The 24,685-nt window shown below is 50.1% G+C and overlaps 1 protein-coding gene and 1 long non-coding RNA gene across 2 annotated transcripts in view; one reads left to right on the top strand and one right to left on the bottom strand.

The window, feature by feature from the left end:
* Positions 1-11,814, bottom strand: part of Cacng2 (calcium voltage-gated channel auxiliary subunit gamma 2) — a 123,879-nt gene extending 112,065 nt beyond the window's left edge. Inside the window, exon 1 of the mRNA XM_021183787.2 lies at positions 10,551-11,814. Coding sequence (XP_021039446.1) covers positions 10,551-10,761 — 211 coding nt within the window. The 5' untranslated portion in view covers positions 10,762-11,814. The remainder of the gene's footprint in view (positions 1-10,550) is intronic.
* On the top strand, positions 11,814-17,206 carry LOC115029421 (uncharacterized). The gene is made up of 3 exons (XR_003834991.2): positions 11,814-12,273; positions 16,637-16,763; positions 16,861-17,206. It is a non-coding gene; the product is annotated as an uncharacterized LOC115029421 (long non-coding RNA).
* The last annotated feature ends 7,479 nt before the right edge of the window (positions 17,207-24,685 follow it).

Below are 24,685 nucleotides of genomic sequence, written 5' to 3'. Positions count from 1 at the left end.
CCTGACTGCAGATGCAATGTGAGCAACTGCCTGTGGCTCCTCCCACCACTCCTTCCGGGCCATGGTGAACTATACCCTTAAACGGTGAGCCAGAATGAATCTTCCTTCCTGATGTTGTGTTTATCTGGTATTTCTTTCTTTTAGTTTCTATTTTCAATTAAATAAAATGTGTCTTCATGTATGTATGCGGCCTTGGGGATGTGCACGTGAATGTAGGTGCCAAGGAATGCCAGAAGAGGGCGGCAGTTTCCATGGAACTGCTGCTAGAGGCAGTGTGAGCTGCCTGGCTTGAATGCTTTGAATGAAACCAGGGTCCTCTGCTGCAGCAGCAAGTGCTCTTAACCGCTGAGTCATCTCCTCAGCCCCGTGTCTCAGGTAGCAACAAATAACTAGTGTGCCAGCCCATCACGCAGGAGGTGATGATGTACAGACCAGGGTCCAACCTCAGCTACACAGAGAGTTAGAGCCTAGCTCTGGTTACCTGAGACTCTGTTTCAGAAAACAAAATATACTGAAAATTAAACTATGGATGGTATTGTGTTGGGGAACGCCTGGGAAGGGAAGGTGGGGGCGTAGAGCTCTGCTGGCCAAGGCAGGAGATGATGCAGAAGCTGAAGGAATTAGCAACCTCTGTGAGTCCTGAAGATAGAGAATGTGGCTGGGAAGCAGCCTTCGGCAGAAGACAAGGAATTATTACTCTGTCCCCAACCACAAGAAGATGGTCTTGCATGGAGCACCATCTTCTGTTTTGAGAAATTCTGATGAGCGGCTTCTCCAGCTTCCCAGCATTCATCTAAGCTAAGCCTCAGGTCGCTAAAGATGTCATCATGCATGGGAGCGCAGGCATCGGAGTCCTGAACATCTCAAAGATCTGTACTTAGGCTTGGGGAGTGGGGTTCAGGGAAAACTCTGAACCCGATGATGTGTTGGGGGTCAGACAGGCATAGGTTGGAACCCCAGTTCTGGCACTCTGTGACCTCAGCAAGTTCTTAACCTTCCTGAGTTTCTCAAGATGGGAGTGATGGGGATCCTGTTTCATCTCTTCAGCTCTGGGAGGCCAAAATGAGAGCGAACATCTGGGAAACATCAGCGACGATTCTTAGCAGAAAAGAGGCACTCAAGGAAAGTTAATGGTTGGGGGTGGGGAGAAGGTTCCAGCAAAAACCTTGCTGTGTAGTCATGAGGACCTGAGTTTGGGTCTCAGAACACGCATGAAAGGCCTGACTGTGTGTTGCGTGTTTGTTAATTCCCCAGGAAGTGCTGGGAATGGGTTTCTCTGGCCAGCTAGGCCAGCCTAAGCTTCAGGCCAGTGTCACAGAAAACAGAGGGTGGCACTTGAGGAACAGTTTATCTATCACCACACAATGATTGCTATTCTGTAATAGTGGCAGTGGTATGTGCAAGAATACACATGCACACACAATGGCTATCATCACCACCACCACCACCATCATCATCATCATCACCATCACCACCACCACCATCATCATCATCACTATGCTCAATATTACTGGGATGTAGCAGAGGAGAAGGTCTGTCCTTTATCTGAGATAAAGAAGCGGCAGAGAGAACGTGACTAAGCAGAGAAAATAAACTAAGTGCACACTGGGGTGGAATTGGGCTAAAAGAAGGTGTGAGGTGGCCACAGCCCTGCCCTCAACCCTGAGCATTGTTGGGGTAGGGGCAAGGCCAGGGAGAAGCTAGCCCTGGAAGTGTAGGGAGACACCAACTAAAGGGTTGGCTCTCAGAGGAATGAGGCCACAGCGACCTGCTCCTGAGAAAGCCCGAGCATCTTGTTAGCAGCTGGAAGCCTACCCAAGGGCAGGGAGGTTCAGGGAGGTGAGGGGATGAGCTAAGGGATGGAGGCTGGTTGGAGGTAGCTGCAGGATGCTACGCCAATACCTCTGCTAGTCAGTAAACAGCCTGGATTTCCACCACAAGCCACGGTGTCCAGTACCTGGGGCTCTGACTTATCACCTTCTCTGTGCTATACAGAAAAGAGGCAGCTGGAAGACAACCCCAAGGGACCTCCAACACGGGGTGCCAGGGAAACAGAGCTCCCATCCATGTGCTGTTAGAGAATGTGCTTTTCTGAAGCTTAACATGAAAGACTGGCTGAGAGATTGGTTGGAAAACCCAGCAGGAAAGGAGGGAAGCCCCTTGCATCATTTCTGTGCTCCCAGAATTCCCTATGCGTATATATTCCTTGCTATGTTGCCAACATTGGTCACTGGTGGGTCTTCTTTTTTATGCTGAACTCCTTGAGGGAGCAGTCAAGCCTTTTATACACTAAGGACGGGCTCTCCATTAATCCATGGGCCAGGCTCTGGGGAGAAGCAGCTCCTGTCTGTGTTTACTTTGTGGTGGGTTGAAAGGAAAATGTACCCCCTAGGGTCATGTACCTGAACACTCAGTCCGAGGTTGGTGTCACTGTTTGCGGTGGTTATGGGATCCTTTGGGGGGAGGGATGGCACCTTGCTAGAAGAAGTACATCATTATTGGGGGAGGGGGTCAACGTTGAGTGTTTATAGCCCTGCCTCACTTTCTGCTTCCTGTCTGTGGATACCATGTGATCAGTCAGCTTCCTGATCCTCAGTCATGCCACATCCATCCTCCCTCTTGGAACCCCAAGTAACCCACTTCTTCCTCAAGTTGCTTCCGGTCATGGTGCTTTTTAACAGCAACAGAAAAGAAAGAGAAGCAACTTTATCTTCTACATGAGAGAGTGAGACATGGGGATCTGGATGGAAGCATCCCTACTGTACGCTGCACTTCACCTCCTCCCTTCACCACCTTCACTCTGTCGCCATGGCTGCCTTAATGCCAATTGCCCAGTGACTGCAGCCTCCCCATCTCCAGGCCCTGTGTCTCCCAGTAAACACCAAGGTGGTGTTGACTCCTTGTACCACCCTTTAGGCACTCAAGCTTCAGGGACCAGAGCAGGTGGAAGGCCAGTGGGGCCCTCCTGAGCCTAACATGAACTGCTCTGTGAAGCGCGTCTGTCCCCATGGGCTCTCATCTACATACCTCCTAGCTTTGTCCCTCCCTGGCTCCCAGTCACACCAGATAATCAGCATTTCCTCTCTGGTCCCCGTGTATCTCTGCATACCATTTCTCCTTCTCTCTAGCTCAGTCTTCCCCAGGACCCCCACCCCCACCCCATCTCTGTGCTTCCAGAATGCCCAACTGTGTATAGTTCACACCATCATCATCTGTTCACGGGTGGATCTTCTTTACCTGACTCAGTGGTACCTTGGCTGAGGTGGCATGGAGGATAGTCACTGAGGGAGCACCCCACTCCATCTTCCTTACCAGGAAACTCATGGGTCAGGCCACATTCCTTAACCTTGTGTTGCTTTGAGTCAGGGTCTGGATACAAGCTACTGGTTACAGAGGCCCACTGGGGCCACAGCACACTGCCTACCATTCTTTTAATGACTGAGGCTGCTATCTTCCTCTGATTCCAAGGCACACATTTCAAGTGGATATGGCACAGAAATTATAGTGGTTATCTCTGCTTCTCTATGTATACTTGTATGTATGGGTGTATTCATGTATGTGGACATCTGGGGTCAAATTTGGGTGTTATTCTTCCGGTGCCATCCAACTAACTTTTTGAGGCAGGGTCTCTCATTGGCCTGGAGTTTGTAAAGTGGTTAGACTGGCTGACCAGTGAACTCCCAGGAGACACCGATTTCTACACCCTTTTTATTGGGATTCTAAACACTCACCCCCGTGCCTGACTCTGTAGACACACACACACACACGTACACACACACACACACACACACACACACACACACACACACATGAGTGTGACTCTGTCCTGTACATGGTTTGGAAGTCAGAGGACACCCTCAATAACAGTTTTTGCCTTCTATCTGTTTTTTTGAGACAGGATCCTCTAACTGTTTGATGCAGTCTAACTGGCCTGGGAGCTTCTGGGAATTCTCCTGTCTTCACCTTCTCCCCCTCACTGTAAGAGTCTTGGAATTATAGGCACATGCTACTACATCCAGTTTTGCATGGGCTCTGGGAATTTGAATGCATGTCTTCATGCTTGTATGGCAAACACTTTACCAACTGAGCCATCTCTCCATCTCACACCCAGTTATTACATGTAGGACCAGAGGCTTGCCTTCACGGCAAGTACCAATCGTACAGTTCTAAGTCTCATAAACTCAGCCCCGTGTGCCACCCTTTAGTGTCACTAATCTAGACTCAACACACACACACACACAAACACACACACATGAGCTGTTGAATTAGGCTCTAAGGACCCTGATATCAGTGACCTTGAATGGCACGGCTTTCCACGAGGTCCCTAGATCCCTGACCTTGCACGTGAGACTTCATAGAGGCTAATCAAAAGTTAAACCAGTTCAGGGATTGCCCCATGTGTGGCTGTGGAGCACCAGCCTGGACACTTAAAATGTGAACTTCATTTGAATATGGGGTTTGGCCAAAAGAATTATTTAATATTAAAAAGAGTCGCTGACATTTAAAAATTTAAAAACATTATGTTTTTAGAGACAGGGTCTCACACTGTGGTTGAGGTCATCCTGGAACTCCATATGTAGCCCAGGCTTGTCTCAAACTTGTGACAATCCTCCTGCCTCAGCCTCCTGAGCTCTCAGCTCCTTCTTGTGAACCACCACACTATGACCTGATAGTCTGGTAAAATTGAAAACTTCTGAGTAGCCTGGGTAGACATTTTCTCCCTCTCCCTGACATAGCAGCTTTCTCTAAGATACCCCTCAACATCCTCTGTAGATGGTGGAGAAGGGGAAATGGGAGCCAGTGTCTTTCCTGAGGGGGCCCATGCCGCTCACTCCCTCCCCAGTCCCTTGTTCCTTCCCAAGTTCCACTTCTATCACTGCTCTTTGTCACTCATTCTCCTTTCATGGCAGCCCTCTGTCTGTCTGTCTGTCTGTCTGTCTCCCTCTTCTTCACCCACTCCCCTGTCTTACGCTCACTGTTTATTTTGGAGTGTCATGAGCAATGTTTTGCATTCACTGCTCACTCAGGGACCCAGCCCTGTGTGGCATGAAGGGGCAGCTAGGTGTCAGCTGCCCTCCCCTTGGTGACATTCACCAGCATAGGCTGACATTCTGCACTGTCACTATCACTGGGGGCACAGCGGTGAGCTGAAAAGAAGTACCTCTGCCCCCACAGAACTGATGGTCTAGTGTCAGGAGAGAGATAAGATTACAACAGCAGCAGCAACAACAACAACAACGACAACAACGACAACAACCGATACAAGGAGCCAGACAGCAGCAAGTACCTAGTTAAGACATCAAATAAATAAAGAGTACAGGAAGGGATAGGAGGGGGGAATAGGAATTGTTGATTGAAATCTCAAACACGGCGGAGGACAAAGCGAACAGCTGCCCTTCCAGATGGAACGCTCTTCCTTCCCCTACTCCATGGAGTTGGGTTAAGCTCTAACCCCCCCACCACTCTTGCAATGGGGTTAGGATACCTCCTGCTTATATAGGAAAGGAAACCTATTAGAGGGGCTCAATGGCCCCCAAATGCCACAGCTCATTAGGTTGAAGTGAACTCACAAAATGAACCCAGTCCCAAAGGGTTCCAAGGGTTTCCCCTCCCAACATCAAGCTTTCTATGAAAACTCCCATGATGCACAGGGGCTGTAGAGTTGGGTATTTTCTGAAGCTTGTCCTAAACCCATGGGAGGATCACACCAAGGATGCCTTCAAAGAAAAGGGTCACAAACAAAGAGGTACCCAGTGGGTCAGGCCTAGAGTCCTCTGTTGGGACTTGGTCACTACAATCTCCTAGCCTCAGTCTAGCCAAGAAAGAGGGGTGGACTACAGTCATGTCCTCCTGAGAGGGGCAGAGTGGCACATTGGCAGGTTGAGTGGTCAAGAGCTCAGCCCTCTTGACTACTCATGCTGGCTCAACGGGTCTCTATCAGATGCAAACAAAACAGAACCTGTTACTTGCAGGGACCATGAAAGTAGCCATGGTGCCAGCCCCAGGGCTTTTCATTGGCCTCTGGAACCCATGGAGCATAGGAGACAGGGGAGCTCCACGTGTCACAGGGACCTGAGTGCAAGTCCTGGCTCAGCCACTTTCTGCCATGTGACCCTATATGTGCGAGTCAGGCTTGCCTAGTAGGTGAGAGATGCCAAGACACTGGGCCTGCTCTCTGGCAGGCTGCTATCAAAACCTAGGTCCTGAGAGGGGAGGGTTGGGGTGAGGTGTTCCTGGGTCTTTAAATGAAGAACTAGATGAGAGTTTTCCTAAAGAAAAGAAAGTTCTATAGGTTCTGACTAGGTGTGGTCAGTTATAATGCCCATGGTCTGCCTGAGGCGCCTGCTCTGGAGAGGACCAGCAGACAATTGAATTATGATGGCAGAAATGAAGACAACCCGCTGCTCCCCTTCCCTCCCCTGTAGAGATGGTGCAGACTATTTCCCCCTTCCCTTGAATAAATTGCCCTCGCTTTGGCCAGTTAGGAACTGCACAGCCCAGTGGCAGAGTCCTTTGGCTTCTCGTATTTTATAATAGACTCATGACTCATTATTATTTTTTAAAAAGAATTCCAGGAAGAAAAAAAAACACAAATTATTCTGATCTCTCTCTCTCTCTCTCTCTCTCTCTCTCTCTCTCTCTCTCTCTCTCTCTCTCTCTCTCTCTCCATTCTAATAATGTTTGCATTCATCTCAACCATATTTAGAATCTCTGAATCAGGATGTTGATACATATTTCTTGTGCACCTACTATGAGCAAAGTTCCTAGACTCTAGGGCCTAGAAAATGTCAGGTTATCTCGAAATATTCTTATAACATTAAGGAAGGCAAGAGTGTCCAGAAAGGCGGACGGCCTCCCTTAGAGCAAAAACTCTACCCCTTCTGTCTGTAGAAACAAGAGAGCATGCTGAGGGCCCTGGAACATTCTGCCACCTTGAAGGCCAGGCAAGGACCGTGCAGTTCTGAACTTAGAAAAGACAACCAGGGGCAGCGGAGGTGTCGTTCAAAGGCAGTGGAGGTGCAGGGTGACCATCAGAGGTGCCATGCACAAGCAGACGGAGACACCCCTGATGCTACAGGAGCTGGAAAGTCCGTCAGGGGGAAGGCACCAATCTAGACAGAAGACAATATTTTTGTTGTTCCCTATACATTGAGGTAAGGGGCACAAAAAGATGGAGTGTGGGGGAGGGTGGCTTGTGTACCAGTCCTTGGCTCTTCCTCTGCAGGGCTGGCAATCCTCTGGGGGAGAGTGGAGTGGGGACAGAAGGAAGGCAGGAGCTGGAGGGCAGAACGCTAGTCCCTGGAGATGATGCTTCCTCTGAGGTAACAGCAGAGGCTCATTCTCCAAGTGGGCAAGCCACAGTGTTCCAGACACACTATGCTTGGAGCACATCGTTCTTGTGCCTTCTCAGAGATTTGACTAAGTTTGTTTTCTGAAAGAGCCAGTTCAGCTCCCCACCCGAGGACCCCTAAGGCAGTTTCTGAACAATTCAAGGCTTCTACCCAGGACTCTGTTCATGCCAGGGTCACGCCCAATCATCTCTCCCACCACAGGCTCGGATCCTAGGAAAGGCACCCACCTGCCAGAGAGTTCAAGAGTTCACACCGAGAGACCTTTCAGTTGTCTGCAGAGGGGAAGATTTCCTTTATCTCTCTCCTTACCGAGAGTATGGCCTTAACAGGTGGTCATGTCCCTTTTTTTTAATCCCTCCACAGACTCATTAATTTCAAAAGCAGCCACAGAGGCAAGGGACTATTTCCCAATTCTTTTCATGAAGAGGTAAAAGAAAACCATCTCATGAGATCACGCACAAAAACCCTAATGAAAGCTAGAGAGCAATAGAGACGAGAGGAGATCAGGCCTGGTTTTCAGCTGAGGTTACTGGCAGACTCTCAGGGAGAAAACTGGAAACCTGTTCGCCAGGTCTTCAGTGTGGGTACAGAGTGCAATCCAAGGTGGGATGGGAGGAATCTTTTTGGAAAGTCTTTCTTACCCCAGACCCTGACTTGAAGAAGCGCCAATCACCCAGCCCTCGATGAAGCTGACTCTGTTCTGAGACGCTAACTTGTCAATACCATAAAGACCCATGCATGCCAATTCACTCAAATCCCCAAACTCTAGTTTTAGGAAGTGCATGCAGTTAGAAAATCAGCACCAGACATTTCCTTAAGTGGCCAAGGTGAGGTGGTCCCAGGTTTGAGGAACCCCAAGGCAGAAGGTATAAGAGATGGAAAGGTCTGGTCAGACAGGGCCCTGGAACTCATTAGCTCTTTCAGTCTGAGCCTAGTGGGAAAGACACTATTAATCTAGCCCTCCCCTCACAGCCTGGAGGCAAGTGCCTGGGTTGGGCACCCAGGGTGGCCGCTGGGGACAATGCCAAACCCACAGCTCCTGTGAGCATCACACAACCCTAGGAGGAGGGGGTGGGTGGCGGCTGCAATTCTAACACGTTATAGTTGATTGAGGCAGAAGAGAGTAAAGCTCGGAGAGAAAGTTAGAGGAGGTGGGTAGCTTCGGACTTGGAACAGATGGGTGTCTAATGAAAATACTTAAGCCTTTTGATGCACAAGTGACCCAGTGCCATCACAGTCATGTCTACTGTGAATTACAAGATGTTTAGAAGATCACAACACTAAGGATCCGTCACAAAAAAAAATCCCCGATTTAGAAAGCATATTTATACCAAGTCACTGATATCTGATTACATTTGCCCTAAAATAAAAACACAGATTTTTCTCTAATTTTTCTTGGCTGCAGATCTTTTATCCCTCTAACCAAAATCCAAGGAATGCAAACAGCTGCCAGGATCATGTCCCCAAAGCAACCCTCATTCCCTTTTGCTTTCTTTCTCTTTCGGCATCAAAGCTTGCCATAAATGTTTAATTACATGGAAGCTGCCTTTTCACTGAAAATGACTGGCGCTATGAAAGGCTTTTCATTTTTTAAGAGAGGCGGAATGCGTGTGTGTAAAACGGTCCCTATTAATTTCCTGATATTGACTCTCTGGCTGAGGAGGAGCACGGAGTGTTCAGCAGAGAGCACCTCTGCAGAATGTTAAAGGCAGCGCTTGGACTGAGAAAGGGTATCAAATGCAGTATGCGTCAAACAGACCATCGCTCAATGAAGTCACTTAGCTATTCAAAACATGTTCAGCCATCACTCAACCGTTTGCACCAAGAACACAGGGAGGGGGCATGCGATGGGAGCTCTTTTCCCAGACCAGTGTTTGGCTTAGTATAGGTTAGACACCCCCCACCCCCCAGGATCACGTCAGTTTTGCCCTCTCCCCCATCTGCTGGCCCCAACTCCCTGCAGCACCATCCCACGTTGAGCTTAACAAACAGTTCTGCAGTGCTCACTTCCCGATGCCACCTCAAAGGGCCTCCAGGCTTGGTTCACATCAGTGGAACACATACAAGCCTCTTTCCATACAGGGGCATATGTGTCTCTCTGCCTGTCTTCCTATAGGTGGCTTTTGCACACAGACAGATATAGCTATGCAAATTCACTCCTTCATATTAAAGTCTGTGGCTAAATGCAGCTTGTATGTCCTGCAGAGTTCCCCCCTCTTGTGTTTATCAATGTGTCCCAAAAGCACATGCCTTCCTCATGTCCTAGTGTCCTGGCCTTTACATTGTGGGAACCCCTCAGCCCACAGCACATGCGGCGCACATGCCCCAATGACTCTGCAAGATCAAGACCAACAGCTGACACCCCCACCCCATTTTTTCCCCATTCCACCCCTCAACCTCTCCATGCCCTCGCCTCCTGCCTGCACAGTGCTGACTCGACTTGCTTCTGGGTGACAGACATGTCACTCTGCGTGGAAGCAAATCAGCGCTCAGTCTAACGGGCAAGTGACCGCTGTTGATTAGAACTTGGGCTTGTTTCCTGTGAGAGACACATGCATTTTAGACTTCATAAACGTTAAACACACACACATACACACAGCCAGCCACCTCGAATGGTACGCGGGGCTCGTAGACATTACGAAATGCTCTTGAACTCAGCTTGAGCTCCTAGAATAATGAGAATCTACCAAATAAGGATTCTTAGAAACAACAGATTTTTTTTTAAAAGGGAGACTTGCAGATGGTGCTGGGCCTGTAACTTTTGAGGAGCGAGGAGAAGAGGAAGAGCATTTTTCTGAATCCTTCATTGCAAAAGGCTGAGCAGCACGCAGGGAAGCAATTATTTTCCCCTCCTCATAGGTGGCAAAGCCAGACCCAAAGGCAAACCCTAAGGACTCCAAAGCCTCCAGAGCACATCTGAACTCTACAGACAATGTCCTGTTTTCACCGTACCATAGATCATCCCAATGACGAGGTTTGGGAGGACGGGGTGGAAGCCAAAGAGTAGAGTGTGGGTTCTGCTTATTGATTTTCTTTCCTCTGAAACTAACCCAGCCAACCTTGATCTGCAGCGGCGGCAGCGGAGGGAGTGAAGTGGGAAAATGGTGGAATGTGGAGGGGACTTATTTGGAGGCGGGGGTGGGGGGGGTGGAGGGGAGGGGCGGCGTGGGAAGGGGGAGGAGGTCGGAAATCAAATACCTTCGAGGCAGCAGGTTCTCCATAACCCGGAATGGGTCATAACTTCCTCGTTCTTCTTGCTGGTTTCATTCTCACTGACACTTTTGGTCTTGCAAACCCCTCTGGAGTACAGCCAATAGTCGGTTCCCACAGCGATGGTCATCAAGCTGAAGGCAGCGAAAGCACCAACGGTGGTTAAAAGCATTTGAACACCTCGATCAAACAGCCCCATAATTCTTCATTATATAAACACCCAACCGACTTCTGGTTCTCAGGAGCGTGTGTGTGAGGGTGCGATTGGTAATTCCACTACTAATATAATGGATATATGTGTGAATAGAGAATATGGAGAGATATAAAAAAAGGGAGATAAGAAAGCTCACGGAAAAGTGTGTAAATTATAAAGATCACACGGGAAGAGAGGCTTGCCTTTTGAGATCAAAAAACTGTTCCAGTTGCAGCGATTTTTTTTTAAAAAAGGGAAAATAAATAAAAAGACACCCCCCCACCCCCCCAAGTGAGATGCCTTAATCTCTTTTCCTAAAATTCTGGTCTCCAGTTTCCATATGTGATCGCTAATTTGGAGATGGCTTCCACAGCGCGCCAGGGTACAGCCGAATTCTCAACACCATCTCTCATGGTCCGGACCTAGACAGTTAGAGACTGGAAGAGCTGGGAAGCAACCTTCGGTCTTCGTTCGCGGCTCTGCGGCCTGCGCCATGAAAATCCGTGGCTTCGCCAGTTCTCTTCCTTGGGGAGGGAGGGGGTCCTCGAGGCGCCTCCGTTTCAGAGGAGACTGCCCAGTCTTCTGCAAGCCCTCGAGCTCAGCTGCACCGGTGAGGGGGTCTCGCCTCCCATGGTTGTGCCCCGGCGGCGGCAACGGCGGCGGCGGCGGCGGCGGCAGCAGGGTTGGCGGGCGCGGTGGCGGCAGGACGAGCAGCCGCGGTTATTGTTGTTGGCGGCGGGGGTAGTGTCGGCGAAGTGGGGGAGGGAGGGGGTTTCTCCCGGAGAATCGAGGCGGGGTTCCCTCCCCCGATCCGCAAAGCTCCTCGGAAGCCAGCGAGCGAGCGAGCGATGGGGCGCGCTAGCCGGCGTCTTGCAGCAGGCAGGCCCGCCCGCCTCCCCCGCTCACGGCCGCGCAGCCCCGGGCCAGGCGCTCCCAGCTACAGCATCGCCGTGGTGCTGAAACGGACAGCTCACCCCGGCCGGGCTCGTCCACTTACTGCATCGCCGTAGTGCTGAAGTGGACAGCTCCCCACGACCGGGCACTCTCACCTACAGCATCGCCGCGGTGCTGGACTGGACAGCTCTCGGAGCAGGAGCGCCCACCTACTGCGTCGCCGTGGTGCTGAACTGGACAGCTCCCCCACTCTGTGCGCTCCCTGTGCTCTGTAGCCAGGAGTGGGGCCCCGGCCACGGGGCCTCTGTCGTCCGCGGACGGGCCAGGCCAGGGCCAAGCGCAGGGCTGCCTGGCCTCCCGGACTCCTGTTCCACAGTTCCGGAATGAGCGCTGGCCGGGGCCTCCTGGAGCTGGGAGGAAGGCGTAGCTGGCGATCTCTCTCTCTCTCTCTCTCTCTCTCTCTCTCTCTCTCTCCTCTTCCCTCCCCCCTTGGTGTTTCTTCCAGATCAGCCTCCTTCTCATTCCATCTCTACGTGCCCAGAGCTTCAAATACAGTCCTCCCATCACAGTCAGATTCCCACAAAACTTCAATCAGCTGCTTCTCCTGGAAGAGAACCTGGATGGGTAATTACAAAACATAGTTTCTATGTGTTGTTCTTCCTCCCCTATTCATGGGTTCCATACTTTCTGGGGAGGGGAGGTTGTTTTATTTTACTGTCTGGATAGATGCATCTCCTGCCTTATTTCCTCTTGATCTTTCTTTCTCGCTAACAGGATTGTGTATAGCTTTATCTGTGACTCTCTGTAGTTTTTCTGTGAAGTTCTACATCTTGCTTCTACAAGTAGACATTTTGGGAAGATGATTCTTGTGAAAGGATGAGAAGAGGGTGGTTGGTAACTGGGGTTCGGGACATGATACTCATCTCAAAGATAAAAATGTTTTCAGGAGAAGTGAGTTGTGGATCTTTCCAAGTTTCCCTTGTCATTCATAAATGAGATCGATTTTTTAAAAACCTCTCTACTATGAGCAGGGAAAGGCAGGAGCCCTCTCTTGCTCAGCAGAACGGCGAGCCTGGGTTGTTTCCTGTGTCACCTCTCCAGACTGTGTGTGCAACTTTCCCTTAATGTGACCCTGGAAATTGAAGCACGTAGATGATGCTCACCTTTGTGGATGCCATGTTATCTCAGATCAGCTTTGTGACTAAGTAAAAGGAAACCATAGGAGACTCTAGGTTACGGTTTTTTTTTTCCCCTTGGGGGGAGGGGCTAGAGAAAGCTGTGAATCCATTGGGTCAGTTGAAGGGTGTAGAGAGAGGGTTTGATTTCATAATTTAGTAATAATTTAGTAATGCCACCCCTCATTGTGCCTTGAGATGACCCGCGTGATAGTTTCTCAGCAATCCAGAGATTGGGGATGCACGCAGAAGATGGCTGAGGTAGAAATAATTCCTTGGGTGTAAATCCCAGAGCCTAAACCTCTTCCTTTCATCTGGGCAGTCACAGGTAGAAACTACCTGTTTCTCTACCCTGCATAAAACTTCCTTTTCTCCCAATCTCCTCTCCCTCCTCAGACTGGAAGGACCTTTCTAAGGATTGAGAGCTGTCTTTCTAGTTCCAGAAAAGGGTCCCAGCATCTAGAGAAGGGCACCCAGACTTCTGCAATCTGTGCTAAGGGATTTTAGTGGAGGCTGGAGCTGGCTTGCATGGAAGGGGTTCTTGGGCCTTGGATTCCTTCGTGGGAGGAAAGTAGCGCTGGGGAAGAGGGGTGGGCATGGTCTGCTCATCCCTGGTGCACGTGAGTAGTGGCTTCCGTGGGTGTTTTTGTTGGGCTGCTATCCTTAAGGAAGATGTGAGGGGCAGAATCCAAAGCTTCTGAGATCTCCCAGGTCTTTTGAGCAAGGCAGATTGGAGAGACACTTGGGTGTCTCATATGTGTCTAAGAAGTGATGCCTGTCACCTTGGCTGCCTTTGACCTTCCCATGCATAGTGGAGCAAAACACTTTTTCTCATCCCTCCCCTCTTCACATCAACCCCTGGGCCTTCTGCTCCGAAGGCACCCACCCATTCCAGAATCTCAGAAGCCTCTGTTTGTCCTCAGACTCTGCTAACCTCGGAACTGCTGACAGCGGCTGTAGCATTCACAGCCTTTGATTCATCTTCTGGCCACATCGTCACCGGGAAAAACAACAGGGGTGGGGGTGGGGAGGGGAATCAGTCCTCACAGCCAGCATAGAGACAGCAGAGACTACTGCGGAGAGAATAAGCCCGGGGACACAGCTTCACTCGGTACTTGGACAATTGCCATACTCTATCCAAGTTGGCTTCCTGAAGACTCAGTTTCAGTGTCTGAAAAATGGGTCCCTGAGCACTTGTCCACTCCTTGTAGAGCTTCCCAGCTACCCCCGATCTTCATTGTTTGCCATACTGCTATGAATTCACCACATTGATCACACTTAATTGTGCTATGGCCCCCTCATTGCCTCATAACCCCTTGATAGCAAGATCTGAGTCACGCTCACTGTTATGATGTTAGGACCCAAGGACTTTCTAGATTGTAGCAGACTCTTGGCAAATAATGCCTGGGCAGTTTGTGGACTTCCTGTGGCAGAAGAAAGGCAAGGAGCCTGGCATGCAGCAAGGCAGTTGACTCTCATTCTTTACCCCCATTTAACACCCAGAATGCTCTCTGGCTTCATCTTTGGGACACTTCCTGTCTCACAGTCCTCACTCTTTCCAAGTGACTTATATGTCACAGGGTCCTTCTGTAGGCAAGAAAGGCCCCCCGGGAGAGCTGGCCCTGCGCAGGCTCTATTTGCAGGCACCTGTGCTTAGTGGCTGCTGAATAGATGTCTAGGGAGCGGCTTTGTGTGACTACAGTTTGTTACTTGGGAAGGGCTTAGAGGAAATTAGCTGAAATGCCACAGGCCTATTTTGAGCCGCCTCTTTGATGGAGTGGAAATAACATGGGATTTGGGCACAGCAGACCTGGCCTTGAAGCACAGGGCTGCCATTTCCTCGTCGTTTGACCTTGGACAGTTACTTAACCCCTGTGCAAACTTGTCCTTTCATTTGTCAAGAACCAGGGGCTTGAGCCCAGGCTGTGGTCACCCATGTTGTGCGTTAATAGCTATGGTACCAGTCGACATTTATTGGATGCTGACCCGTGCTGAATCCCACAACCCTCCTCTAAAGGGGTCTCATTTTACTCCCATTTACAGGTGAAGAAACAGAGCTACCTATGAGACGCAAGTATCTGGCATCATTTTTCACACTTAGGGAGTGACAGACCCTGGAGTCTAATCCATCACCTGAGCTGAACCCAACCTCCGAGCGTTCTGAGGAGAAGGGCCTTGCCTTGAGACTATCAGCTCCTCAGCTAGTTTACAGAGAAGCTCCTGGGTGAGGGTGTGGGCATACTGACACCGCACTCAGGTCAAGGAATCCTCAGTAATGTGCTAAGAACTTTTCCTTTAGGTGGGTGAGAGCCCAGAGAGGTCACATCCCAAGGTCACAGGCCAAGTTAGTGGGTCAGCAGAGATTTGAACACTCTGCTGTCACTCATAAGTACAAAGATTCATTCAGTTTTTTTTTTTTTAAATCCAAACTCAAGCATCTACTGCATGTTGGGTACAGGGCTAACTCCTGATGAGAGGGATGGTCTCAGCAAAAGCCTGTGATCCCAGCACTTGGAAGGCAGAGGCAGGAGGATCACTGTGAATTTAGAGTCCAGCTAGAGTTAGTGAACACACACACACACGAGAGAGAGAGAGAGAGAGAGAGAGAGAGAGAGAGAGAGAGAGAGAAAGGGAAAGAGAGAGAGAGAGAGAGAGAGAGAGAGAGAGAGAGAGAGAGAGAGAGAGAGAAGGGGGGCATATTTTCTGTGGGAGCAGAAGTAGCTAGGCCAAGATAGGGGTGGGGGAAGTCTGAGAATAGAGAGAATATTCCAAGCTGGGGAAATGGTCTGTGAAAGGTTGAGGTGTGTGAGGAGAGATGACAAACCCTGCTTCCTGGAAGCAAGAAGCAGAACAACACAGTATGGCGGATGCTAACACAATGGTGGGAAGTGTCCAGCAGCCTTGGAGAAGATGCTGGAGCAGAAGAAACACCCTGAAGGGAAAGAGTCAACCAGTTCTGGGGCAGGTGACAGCCAGGCTGATGTGGCTGGTTCCCAAGCCAGTGATGGAGTCACTTGGGGCAGCATAGGGGAAGTTGGGATGGGAAGTGGGGGTCAGAAGGATGTGGGGAGAGCTGGGTAAGCACAGTTACCCATGCTGAGGCGGCTGTGTGTGAGGAAGGAACAGGTATGCATGCCGGTGTGAGGAGTGGCAAGCTGAGGCCTCTGGCTCTGTCACGGTGCTGGTTGCCATGTTCTGAGACCTCTCTGCTCCACACCCTCTTTCTCTCTCTTCTCTGCATGCTAATTAATTAATTAGGAATGTAAATCATTCATTTGATTCCATTCTATTCCCAGCAGAATGCAAATCTCAGGAAGGCAGCGATTTTATCCACCGTGTTCACGCTGTATTTCCAACCTACGGCGCTCAGCCTAGCACATAGTAGGTACACAACGAAAAGGAATTCCTTTGCCAATTGGCTCAGACAATATGCGGAGGGGATAGAGACACTGATGAGATTAAATACTCAAAGCTTGACAAGTGACAGAGTCAGCACAGACTCGCGTGACACTCCATTTTGTATTTGGTATTTCAGCCTGATATCCAGGTTGCCTGGCACATACTAGGTCTGCAATATGGGTTTGCTGAGTGGAAAAAAAAGACACGCATGCTCAGGGTAGTCAGCATATAGACCCATCCTAGAAGGGCTCAGAAGACCCCCAAAGGCCAGAAGGAAAGGTGACAAGTAATCAAGAGAGGGGGAGAATTCCAAGCAAGGCAACATGGCCAGCCACAGCAGAAGACAAACCAACAGGTGAGTGAGAGGCTCTTAGCTACAGGTACCACCCATTGGCTTTATTGTTCTCAACCAGGAGGAAGCTGGGAGGTGGGAAAGAAGAGGTGTGGAGCTAGCTGCATCTGGCCTGGACTCCAGTTCTGCTGCCTATTTGCTGTGTGGTCCCATGCAAGGATTTGACCTCTCTGAGCTCAGCCTCATCTGTAAGTGTGGGAAGGGGGCCATCTCTTATCCCCAGTATGTGTCGTTTCCTTCCAAGTGTATCGTTCAGGTCTTGGCATCAGTTTCTCTCCCCTCCAGAAAGGTGTAATCTCGCACTTCCGTAAGTGGCCACGGATACGGAGGCCTGTTTTGTCTCCACTGTGCTGATTGTTGCAGACTGACACACTCTCACTAATGATCTGAAGTATATCTCCTGCCTGACTTTCTTCTCTGGATGTCCAATCCTGTCTCTTGTCCCTTGTGGAAGCCCTGGCACCTAGAAGTTTCTAGAGCGTGGAGTTGTTGAGTGACTACTTTCAGGATGCGTGAAGTGTGCTGTAGTCACTAGGACTGGGCAGAGTGTCCAAGGCATTCAGAAGTCGAGATCCAGGGCCAGACTATGGCCACACTGGGGTGTGGTGGGGTGCCATTCATGGGGCTTCTGAGACAGGAAGGCCCAGGCAGGGCAGTTTTCTCAGGGCTGGGAAAAAGAGATCCTTAGAGACAAGAGGTCTTCCCTAGCAAACCTTGGCGGTGGGGGCGGGGGGCTGGGGCAATGGGCCACCCAGCTTATAACCGAGGGTGTGATTTGGTCTGAGCTTGAGGACATCAGAAAGCTGAGCTCTGCTATGGGGGTGTCCATGACAAGAAGCCCTGCAGAGAGGTTGCTTCTCTCTTGGGGACCTGCCACCCCTAGCCAGAGCCATGAATCATAGCCTGAGGGAGGGTGTGGGATTCCCCAGGAGCTGAGCCACCCATGAAAATCATGAAAGAAAATTAATAACATAGTTACAGAGGAGAAAAATTTAAATCCAAAGGGCACATGGTGGGGCAGGGGATGGCAGGGAGAGCAAAGGGCAGCCAGGGCTAGAGCACAAGGGATAAGGAGGAGGAGGGAGAGGAGGAGGGAGAGGAGGAGGGAGAGGAGAAGGAAGAGGAGGAGAAAGAAGAGGAGAAAGAGGAGGAAGAGAAGCAGTAGGAGGAGGAGGGGGAGAAGGAGGAGGAGAGAGAGGAGGAGGAGGAGGGGGAAGAAGAGAAGCAGTAGGAGGAGGAGGAAGAGGAGGAGGGGGAGAAGGAGGAGGAAGAAGAGGCCACTGTGGGCAGAGAAGATGAGACACAGAAGTATTGACAGCTCAGTGTGGAAAGGCAGCTGCTGCTATGGCTGACTACCCGAGTTTGATTCCCCAGGACCCAAACAGTAGAAGGAGTGAGCAGCTGCCACAGGTGAAGTATCTGCGTGAGCAGACTGGGAGAGGACAGGGATGGTCCTGAGTGGTCGACTGACCAGCCACCCACCTCATGGGTCCTCTTCTTCCTCTGCCCTTTCTCCTGGGTCTCTAGATCAGGGCCTTTGGATCAGCATCGTCTGCCAGGGGGCTTCATATTCAGAAGTTAGCTCATTCCCTAGTTCCTACAGGTATCTGTTCAGAAAACAACCATCCAGTAAAGGCTGCCCAATTGCCTCACAGCCCCCACACCCCTTCCCATAAGACTTTATTTCCTTAGCTAAATGTTAGGTCCTGGGCTGGACTGTGTGACTGTTATGATCTCTGCCTCTTGTAAAGTGTCTGGCACACAGAGGGTGCTCAATAAACACACACAGACCCAACTGGTAAAGCCCTGGGTCTGTAGGGAGAGAAGTGAGGGATGAGCATCATGGGAGAAGAAGACGATGGCAGCTCATGGGGAGACTGACTGGAGCAGGGGCAGGGGCAGGGGCAGGGGCAGGGGCAGGGGCAGGGGCAGGGGCAGGGGCAGGGGCAGGGGCAGGGTCGGTCTGCCTGAAGGTCTCTCATAGAGGACCAGGAAGGTTTTGGAGATTTCCGGCAGGGTGGGGCCTATCTAGTGGCAAGAAAGTAAGAGCAGAGGTGACCTTGCCAATGAATCTCAGATCATGCAGGTGGTTACTGCTGGGGTGGCAGGGATAGATGTCACACGGACTGGGGGTGCGGCCCTTGCAGATCAGACCATGATCCTAATGCCTCCTAGCAGTGAGACCCCAGGATGGTGACAACTTCCCACCCTGTCTGAAAAGTGGGGCAGCGTTGACTGCCTGGAGGTAGTTGTTCTGATAATTAAATAAAATAACGTGAAAGCGCACTTGCCGTCCTCCCATGGTAAGCCCTGAATAAATATTAGCTGCGTGTTAAGTTCCCATCGGTAGTGCTCTGAATAAAACACGACAGTGGGAAAGATGTGGTCCCCGCGCAGAAGTCACATAGCCCAGTGCCACTCAGCATAATGTGGGAGACAGGATGTAAGCAAGGGAAGGAGGGCAGAGGCAGGCCCGGCCCCCCATCCCCTCAGAGGGTGAGAAGCTCCACTTGGGGTTTCAGAAAGGGGCCTTGAGGAATGAGCAACTGCAAGCCAGATGATGACATAGGAAAGCCGAGGGTCCCTGGAAAGAGTCTTTAGGCAGAGGGCCTTGAAGTTACATGACACGGGACAGAAAACTGAAGTCGGCCGAGCCCATCAGGACATGAGGCAGTGGGTGTCTGCCTCCCGGACAGACCTTCCCAGAGGCAGATGCTAAGCAATCGACCACACAGCCAGCAGCGTGGAGAGTGGTTGGAAGTTACAGATGATTCCCCAAAGTGCCAAGAGGGACTGGGGCTAGGGGGAGGGGCAAGAGACAAGGGAGGCGATGGATGCAGCCTGGTGTCTACTGTGTGCCAAGCTCAAGGAAGAACAAGATGAAGGGTTGAGGTCCACGGGGCGAGGTGGATGACAGTGCACAGTGCGGAAGGCCTTAGAGGGTTCTGAGTCAGGCAAAGATCATTCTCTGGGCCTTGGACACCAGGGAAGGAGGTACTGATACCCTGAGTTGTAGATCCAAAGGCCGCAAGAAAGCGGCAGGCTGCTCGTCAATCCAGATGTCCCTACGGGCTCCCTTCTCATTCTCCAGTCCTCCAAGGCTGGGACAGGAGGTTCTACAAGAGTCTGTCTTCACTGTTAGCCAGATTTAGAATCAGTAAGGAGGTCGAGGCACACCTGTGAGCACATGTGGTGAAAATCTCCCAAAGAGGACCAACTGCGTGGGAGGGGCCCTCAGTGAATGCGGGCATCATCATCCCATGTGCTGATGGCCTGGAGAGAATAAGAGAGAAGCGAGGAAAGCCTACAGAGTGCTGGCCTCCCTCTTTCCTGGTCTGCGTCATGTGAACTAGCCGCCACCTCACCTCCGATGGGATGGCCACGGTGGGGAGGTCCCTCTGTCACACCCTCTCTCCTGATGGATTGAAATCGTGTGCAAACAAACCTTTCTCTCCTTCAGCTGTTTCCACCAGGTAATTTGGACCCCATAGTGAGAGAGCAATGATTGCAGACAGGGCATTCATGGCCTCTCCCCACTGTGTACTAGGTCATTCTGAGGACTAATCCCATGTATGCAGCTGACCCAGCTCTTTGGAAATGTGACCGAGGTTTTAGAGTACCTGTGAGGCTTGGCCTAGCACGTTCCCTGGTATCTATCAGGTTCGATAGGAAATAAATCAAGGTGGGTGGACGGGGAGTCAGACTGCTGCTTTCTCCAAACAGCGCCCCCTGCTGTGACCCCTCAGGCCTCAGACCATGGAGGCTTGGAATAAGCTAGGCTCAATCTACCTCTTTCCTTCCTCACTGTAGGTGACCCAGCCCAGGCTCCTAGAGGCTGAGTCCTTGATTTTGGTACCATAATATGCTTTCCTTCCTTCTTCCCTCCCTCCCGCCCTTTCCTTTCCTTTCCTTTCCTTTCCTTTCCTTTCCTTTCCTTTCCTTTCCTTTCCTTTCCTTTCCTTTCCTTTCCTTTCCTTTCCTTTCCTTCCCTTCCCTTCCCTTCCCTTCCCTTCCCTTCCCTTCCCTTCCCTTCCCTTCCCTTCCCTTCCCTTCCCTTCCCTTCCCTTCCCTTCCCTTCCCTTCCCTTCCCTTCCCTTCCCTTCCCTTCCCTTCCCTTCCCTTCCCTTCCCTTCCCTTCCCTTCCCTTCCCTTCCCTTCCCTTCCCTTCCCTTCCCTTCCCTTCCCTTCCCTTCCCTTTCTTTTTAAAAACAAAACAAAACAAAACAAAACAAACAAAACAAAACAAAACAAAACAAAACAAAACAAAACAAAACAAAACTTGGAACCTGAGTTGCAGACAGTCGTGAGCTGTCGCATGGGTGCTGGTCTATACCCGGGTTCTCTGGTGCTCTTAACCTCTAAGCTGTCTTCTCCAGCCCTTGAACCTTGAATTTCTAATTCTCTTGCCTTCATCCCCCAAGGGCTGGGATTATAGGCGTGTACCACCAAACCCGGTGTTGGGAGGTGCTGGGGCGTGAAACCCAGAGCTTCGAGCACACCAGGCAAGCCCTCTGCCTGAGATGCATCCTCATTCTCAGGATTTGAACAGAGCAAAGCTCCAAAGATACAGCATTGATTTGAAAAGGTGGGGCAAAGGAGGAGCCGAGAGGGGAGCACAGCAAAGTCTTAGCACTCTTGCTGTGCCTGGGCTGGACTCCAGGTACCCTTTGCTTCGTGCAAACCTCTTTAAACGTCACCACAAACCCTTGGTGGAAGTTTTGTCATATTTATTGCTCACTTTACACATGCACAGATCAAAGCACAGAGAGGTTAAGCAGTGTGCCCAAGGTCACACGGCAAGGATGTAATAGAGTTGAGATTCTTGCTCTGAGCTTCTCCCGCCGTAGGACTCAGTATTCAGGAATCATCGATTGCATCCCGGGTATGCTCTTCTCTCCTGCTCTAGAAACCTTGGTAGCAATTGGGGCTCAGGGGGGGTAGCCATGCCGAGCCAAATAACCAAATGTTATAGCTGTAGTCTGCACACTGCTCTCTGCCTGTCTGAAAGTGTTGGCCAGTACACAATCGGTGCTCCATGGTGTAGAGGGTCTGTGCGAGCCACCTGCCCTTCCTCTTCTGTCCTGTGCAGAGTGGAGTGATGCGGAGTGTGGACTGAGCAGGTCCCTTCCAGCCCAAGCTTGGCTCTCATGCTTAGCCCAGGCTTGCCCTGCTCTAAAAGGATTTTGTGAACCCTGGGAGGCCATGGTGAGGGGGTGGTGGACAGAACATGGGGTCTGAGCCCCACAGGCTTGTGGGAAGGTGCTTCTTATACCCAGAGCCCCATTTTCTTCACTGGGACAACTGTTGGATTCAGTGGGGGTTAATTATAGCAAGTCCCAGAACTGTGAGACTGAGAGGGTGCTCCAGGGAGGACAGATCCGGCAGTGTTTCTTCACACAGCACTGGGGATGTAGCTGTGGATTCTGATCCATGCTATCATCCCCCAGTCTACACTTCTTAGCAGCCAGCTCTCAACAGAGGTCAGGCTCACCCCTCTTCCTCTCTGACAGGCTTGCTGGATTTCTGCACCGTCCACAGCCCCCTTAGTCCTTAAGTGTGATGCACAGGCAGACAACTGGTGGACAGCCACCAATTGACTCGAGCCTTGCAGGCATGTCTCTTTCCAGTCTGAGCTGTTTTTGCTTCTACTTCTTACCTCCTTTCTGCAGATGCATCTCTCTCATATCTCTTTCATGTCCCGATGACAGATTTATGTTTCTACATGTGCACAAACATTCACAAAACACACACAAGAGTCCTAGCTATGGAGCCAACCTCACAGACCCCCACACACATCCGCAGGGATCACAGGGCACACTGGCACTTCATATCTATTTCTCCATTCAAACAACCACATTAGTGAGACTCTCTCCAGGTCTGTAGCATCCTTGGGCCCAGTCTTTTTGTTTGTTGGTTGGTTGGTTTGTTCGTTCTTGGTTTTTTGAGACAGGGTTTCATTGTGTAGCTCCCGCTGTCCCAGATCTCATTCTGTAGATCAGGCTGGCCTCAGACTCGGAGATCCATCTGCCTCTGCCTCTGGAGTGATGGAATTAAAGGCTGCACCACCACAGCCTGGCTCAGGTCCAGTCTTAAGATGGCAGGACATCATTTTTCACAGTGATGCCTGCTCTGAACTCTCCACCGAATTTTTTCTCACCAAGAGCACTCACTTTTATTTCCCGTTCTTATCCTCTGCTCTGAACAATGTTAAGGTAGCGTTCATGGACTAAGGCTTTTCATCCTGAGCTTTTATCTCCACCAAACATCATTCCAATACTGGGGTTACACTCTGGAAGGGCACATGTATTTTTTTATGTTAGACAATGTTGCCAGATCGCTTGCCAGGAAACCTTGTAACACTTCACACTCTGCTCAGCAACTCAAGAGCCAGTTCTTCCCCTTCAACCACTCCAGAGCAGGTGCTAGCACCTCTTAGGATTTTCCCATGGGTGATAGAGGCAACATGAAACCTCACAGTCCCTACAGTTTCAACTTCTGGTAAACTTTGTTCATATGTGTGTTGACCACTCAGCCCTATTCTATGCCCCACCTACAATAATCTTTGCCCAACTCCAATGCTCCTTGTTCATTACGAGTTGGCAGCTGCTCTTTACACATGCGCGTGCAAACTTTTTGTGCAACCACTGTGCTGCAAATAGTTTTATACTCAAACTGCTACTTTCTCGGTTGACTTTATAAATCTGTTGGCATCAAAGTAAAATGCTTGTGTAATGAAGTGTCTTTTTAAATTTTATTTTTAAATAATTTATTATGGGGTGGTGATGGGGGTAATATATGCATGTGTGTGCATCCATGGGGGGTGGGTGGGGCAGAAAAGGGAGTAGGGAAGCCTGCCCCATTATGCCCCATCTTACTGACTTGAGGCAGGGTTTCCTTCGAACCAGAAACTGTAGCTTTCTGGAGGGTTACCGGTCACATAGCTCTAGGGATCCTCCTGTCTCTGCCTCTTACCTCTGGGATTAGGAATATGTGAGATTTGTCTTTATGTGGGTGCTGGTAATTCAGCCCAGGTCCTCAAGCCTGCACGGTAAGCACTCTGATCCCCTGAGTCAGTTTCCTAACTCCGTGTCTTTCTTTTAAAACATTACTTTTTTGATACCTGAGACTTTTTTTTTTTGCCATCTCCAACATTTTCTTTCAAGATATCTATTGCTTTAAAAAATGTTTTTGGCTGTTAGCTCTCCAGTCCTCCCGGGGTTTACGTGTATAATGTAACATGAGATTTTTTAACTTGCTTCCAAAAGATAGCGGCTTGCACAGACATCATTAATAAACAATGCCTCCTTTCCCCATTGGATTGAAACAGCAGCTCTGGTGTGTGGCTGGGGCTCCTGAAGGCTCATCTCTAATTCTGTGCTTTGTCCTGCTCTGTGGACCACTTCCTCATCAACACCCTCCAGGCTGTATTTTTAGTTTCCATGCGGTCTAGCTGTCCCTCATTCTTCCTTCTTTGACACCAACCTAGATTGGTCATGTTAAGTTGGGTCTGAGTTCTCATGGTATCCTGGTATCTAAGATGGATGGAGCTTTCTGCCAGGGAGCGAATATATCTGGATGTTCTTGCTGCTCTCTCCTCTTCTCAGAATCAGTCATCCTCCACCCCGAGAGCTGTAGCTACTGAATCAGTGCTGCCCTCCATCCCAGTGTATCATCAACACACACACACACACACACACACACACACACACACACACACACACACACACACAGAGAGAGAGAGAGAGAGAGAGAGAGAGAGAGAGAGAGAGAGAGAGCGCAGTGTAACCAGTCAGAGGCAGAGCCTTTAGCACAGTGGCTCTCAACCTTTCTACTACTGTGACCCTTTAATACAGTTCCTTGTGTTGTGATGGTGACACCCCCCACCATAAAATTATTTTGTTGCTACCTCATAACTGTAATTTTGCTATGGTTATAAATCATAATGTAAATATCTGAGATGCAGGCTATCTGATATGTAACCCCCTAAAAGGGTCTTAACTCACAAGTTGAGAACCGCTGTATTATATACATTATATATATTATATAGTAACACAAAGTAGCCAGTGTGTAGATGGTCACAAATCAGAGCAGCCTGCAAAACAAAGATGCT

The sequence above is a fragment of the Mus caroli genome, unplaced genomic scaffold (genome assembly GCF_978045245.1).
Source record: "Mus caroli unplaced genomic scaffold, Mus_caroli_1 scaffold_16, whole genome shotgun sequence".
Lineage (NCBI taxonomy): Eukaryota > Metazoa > Chordata > Mammalia > Rodentia > Muridae > Mus > Mus caroli.
This window is presented reverse-complemented; position numbering and strand designations above follow the sequence as displayed.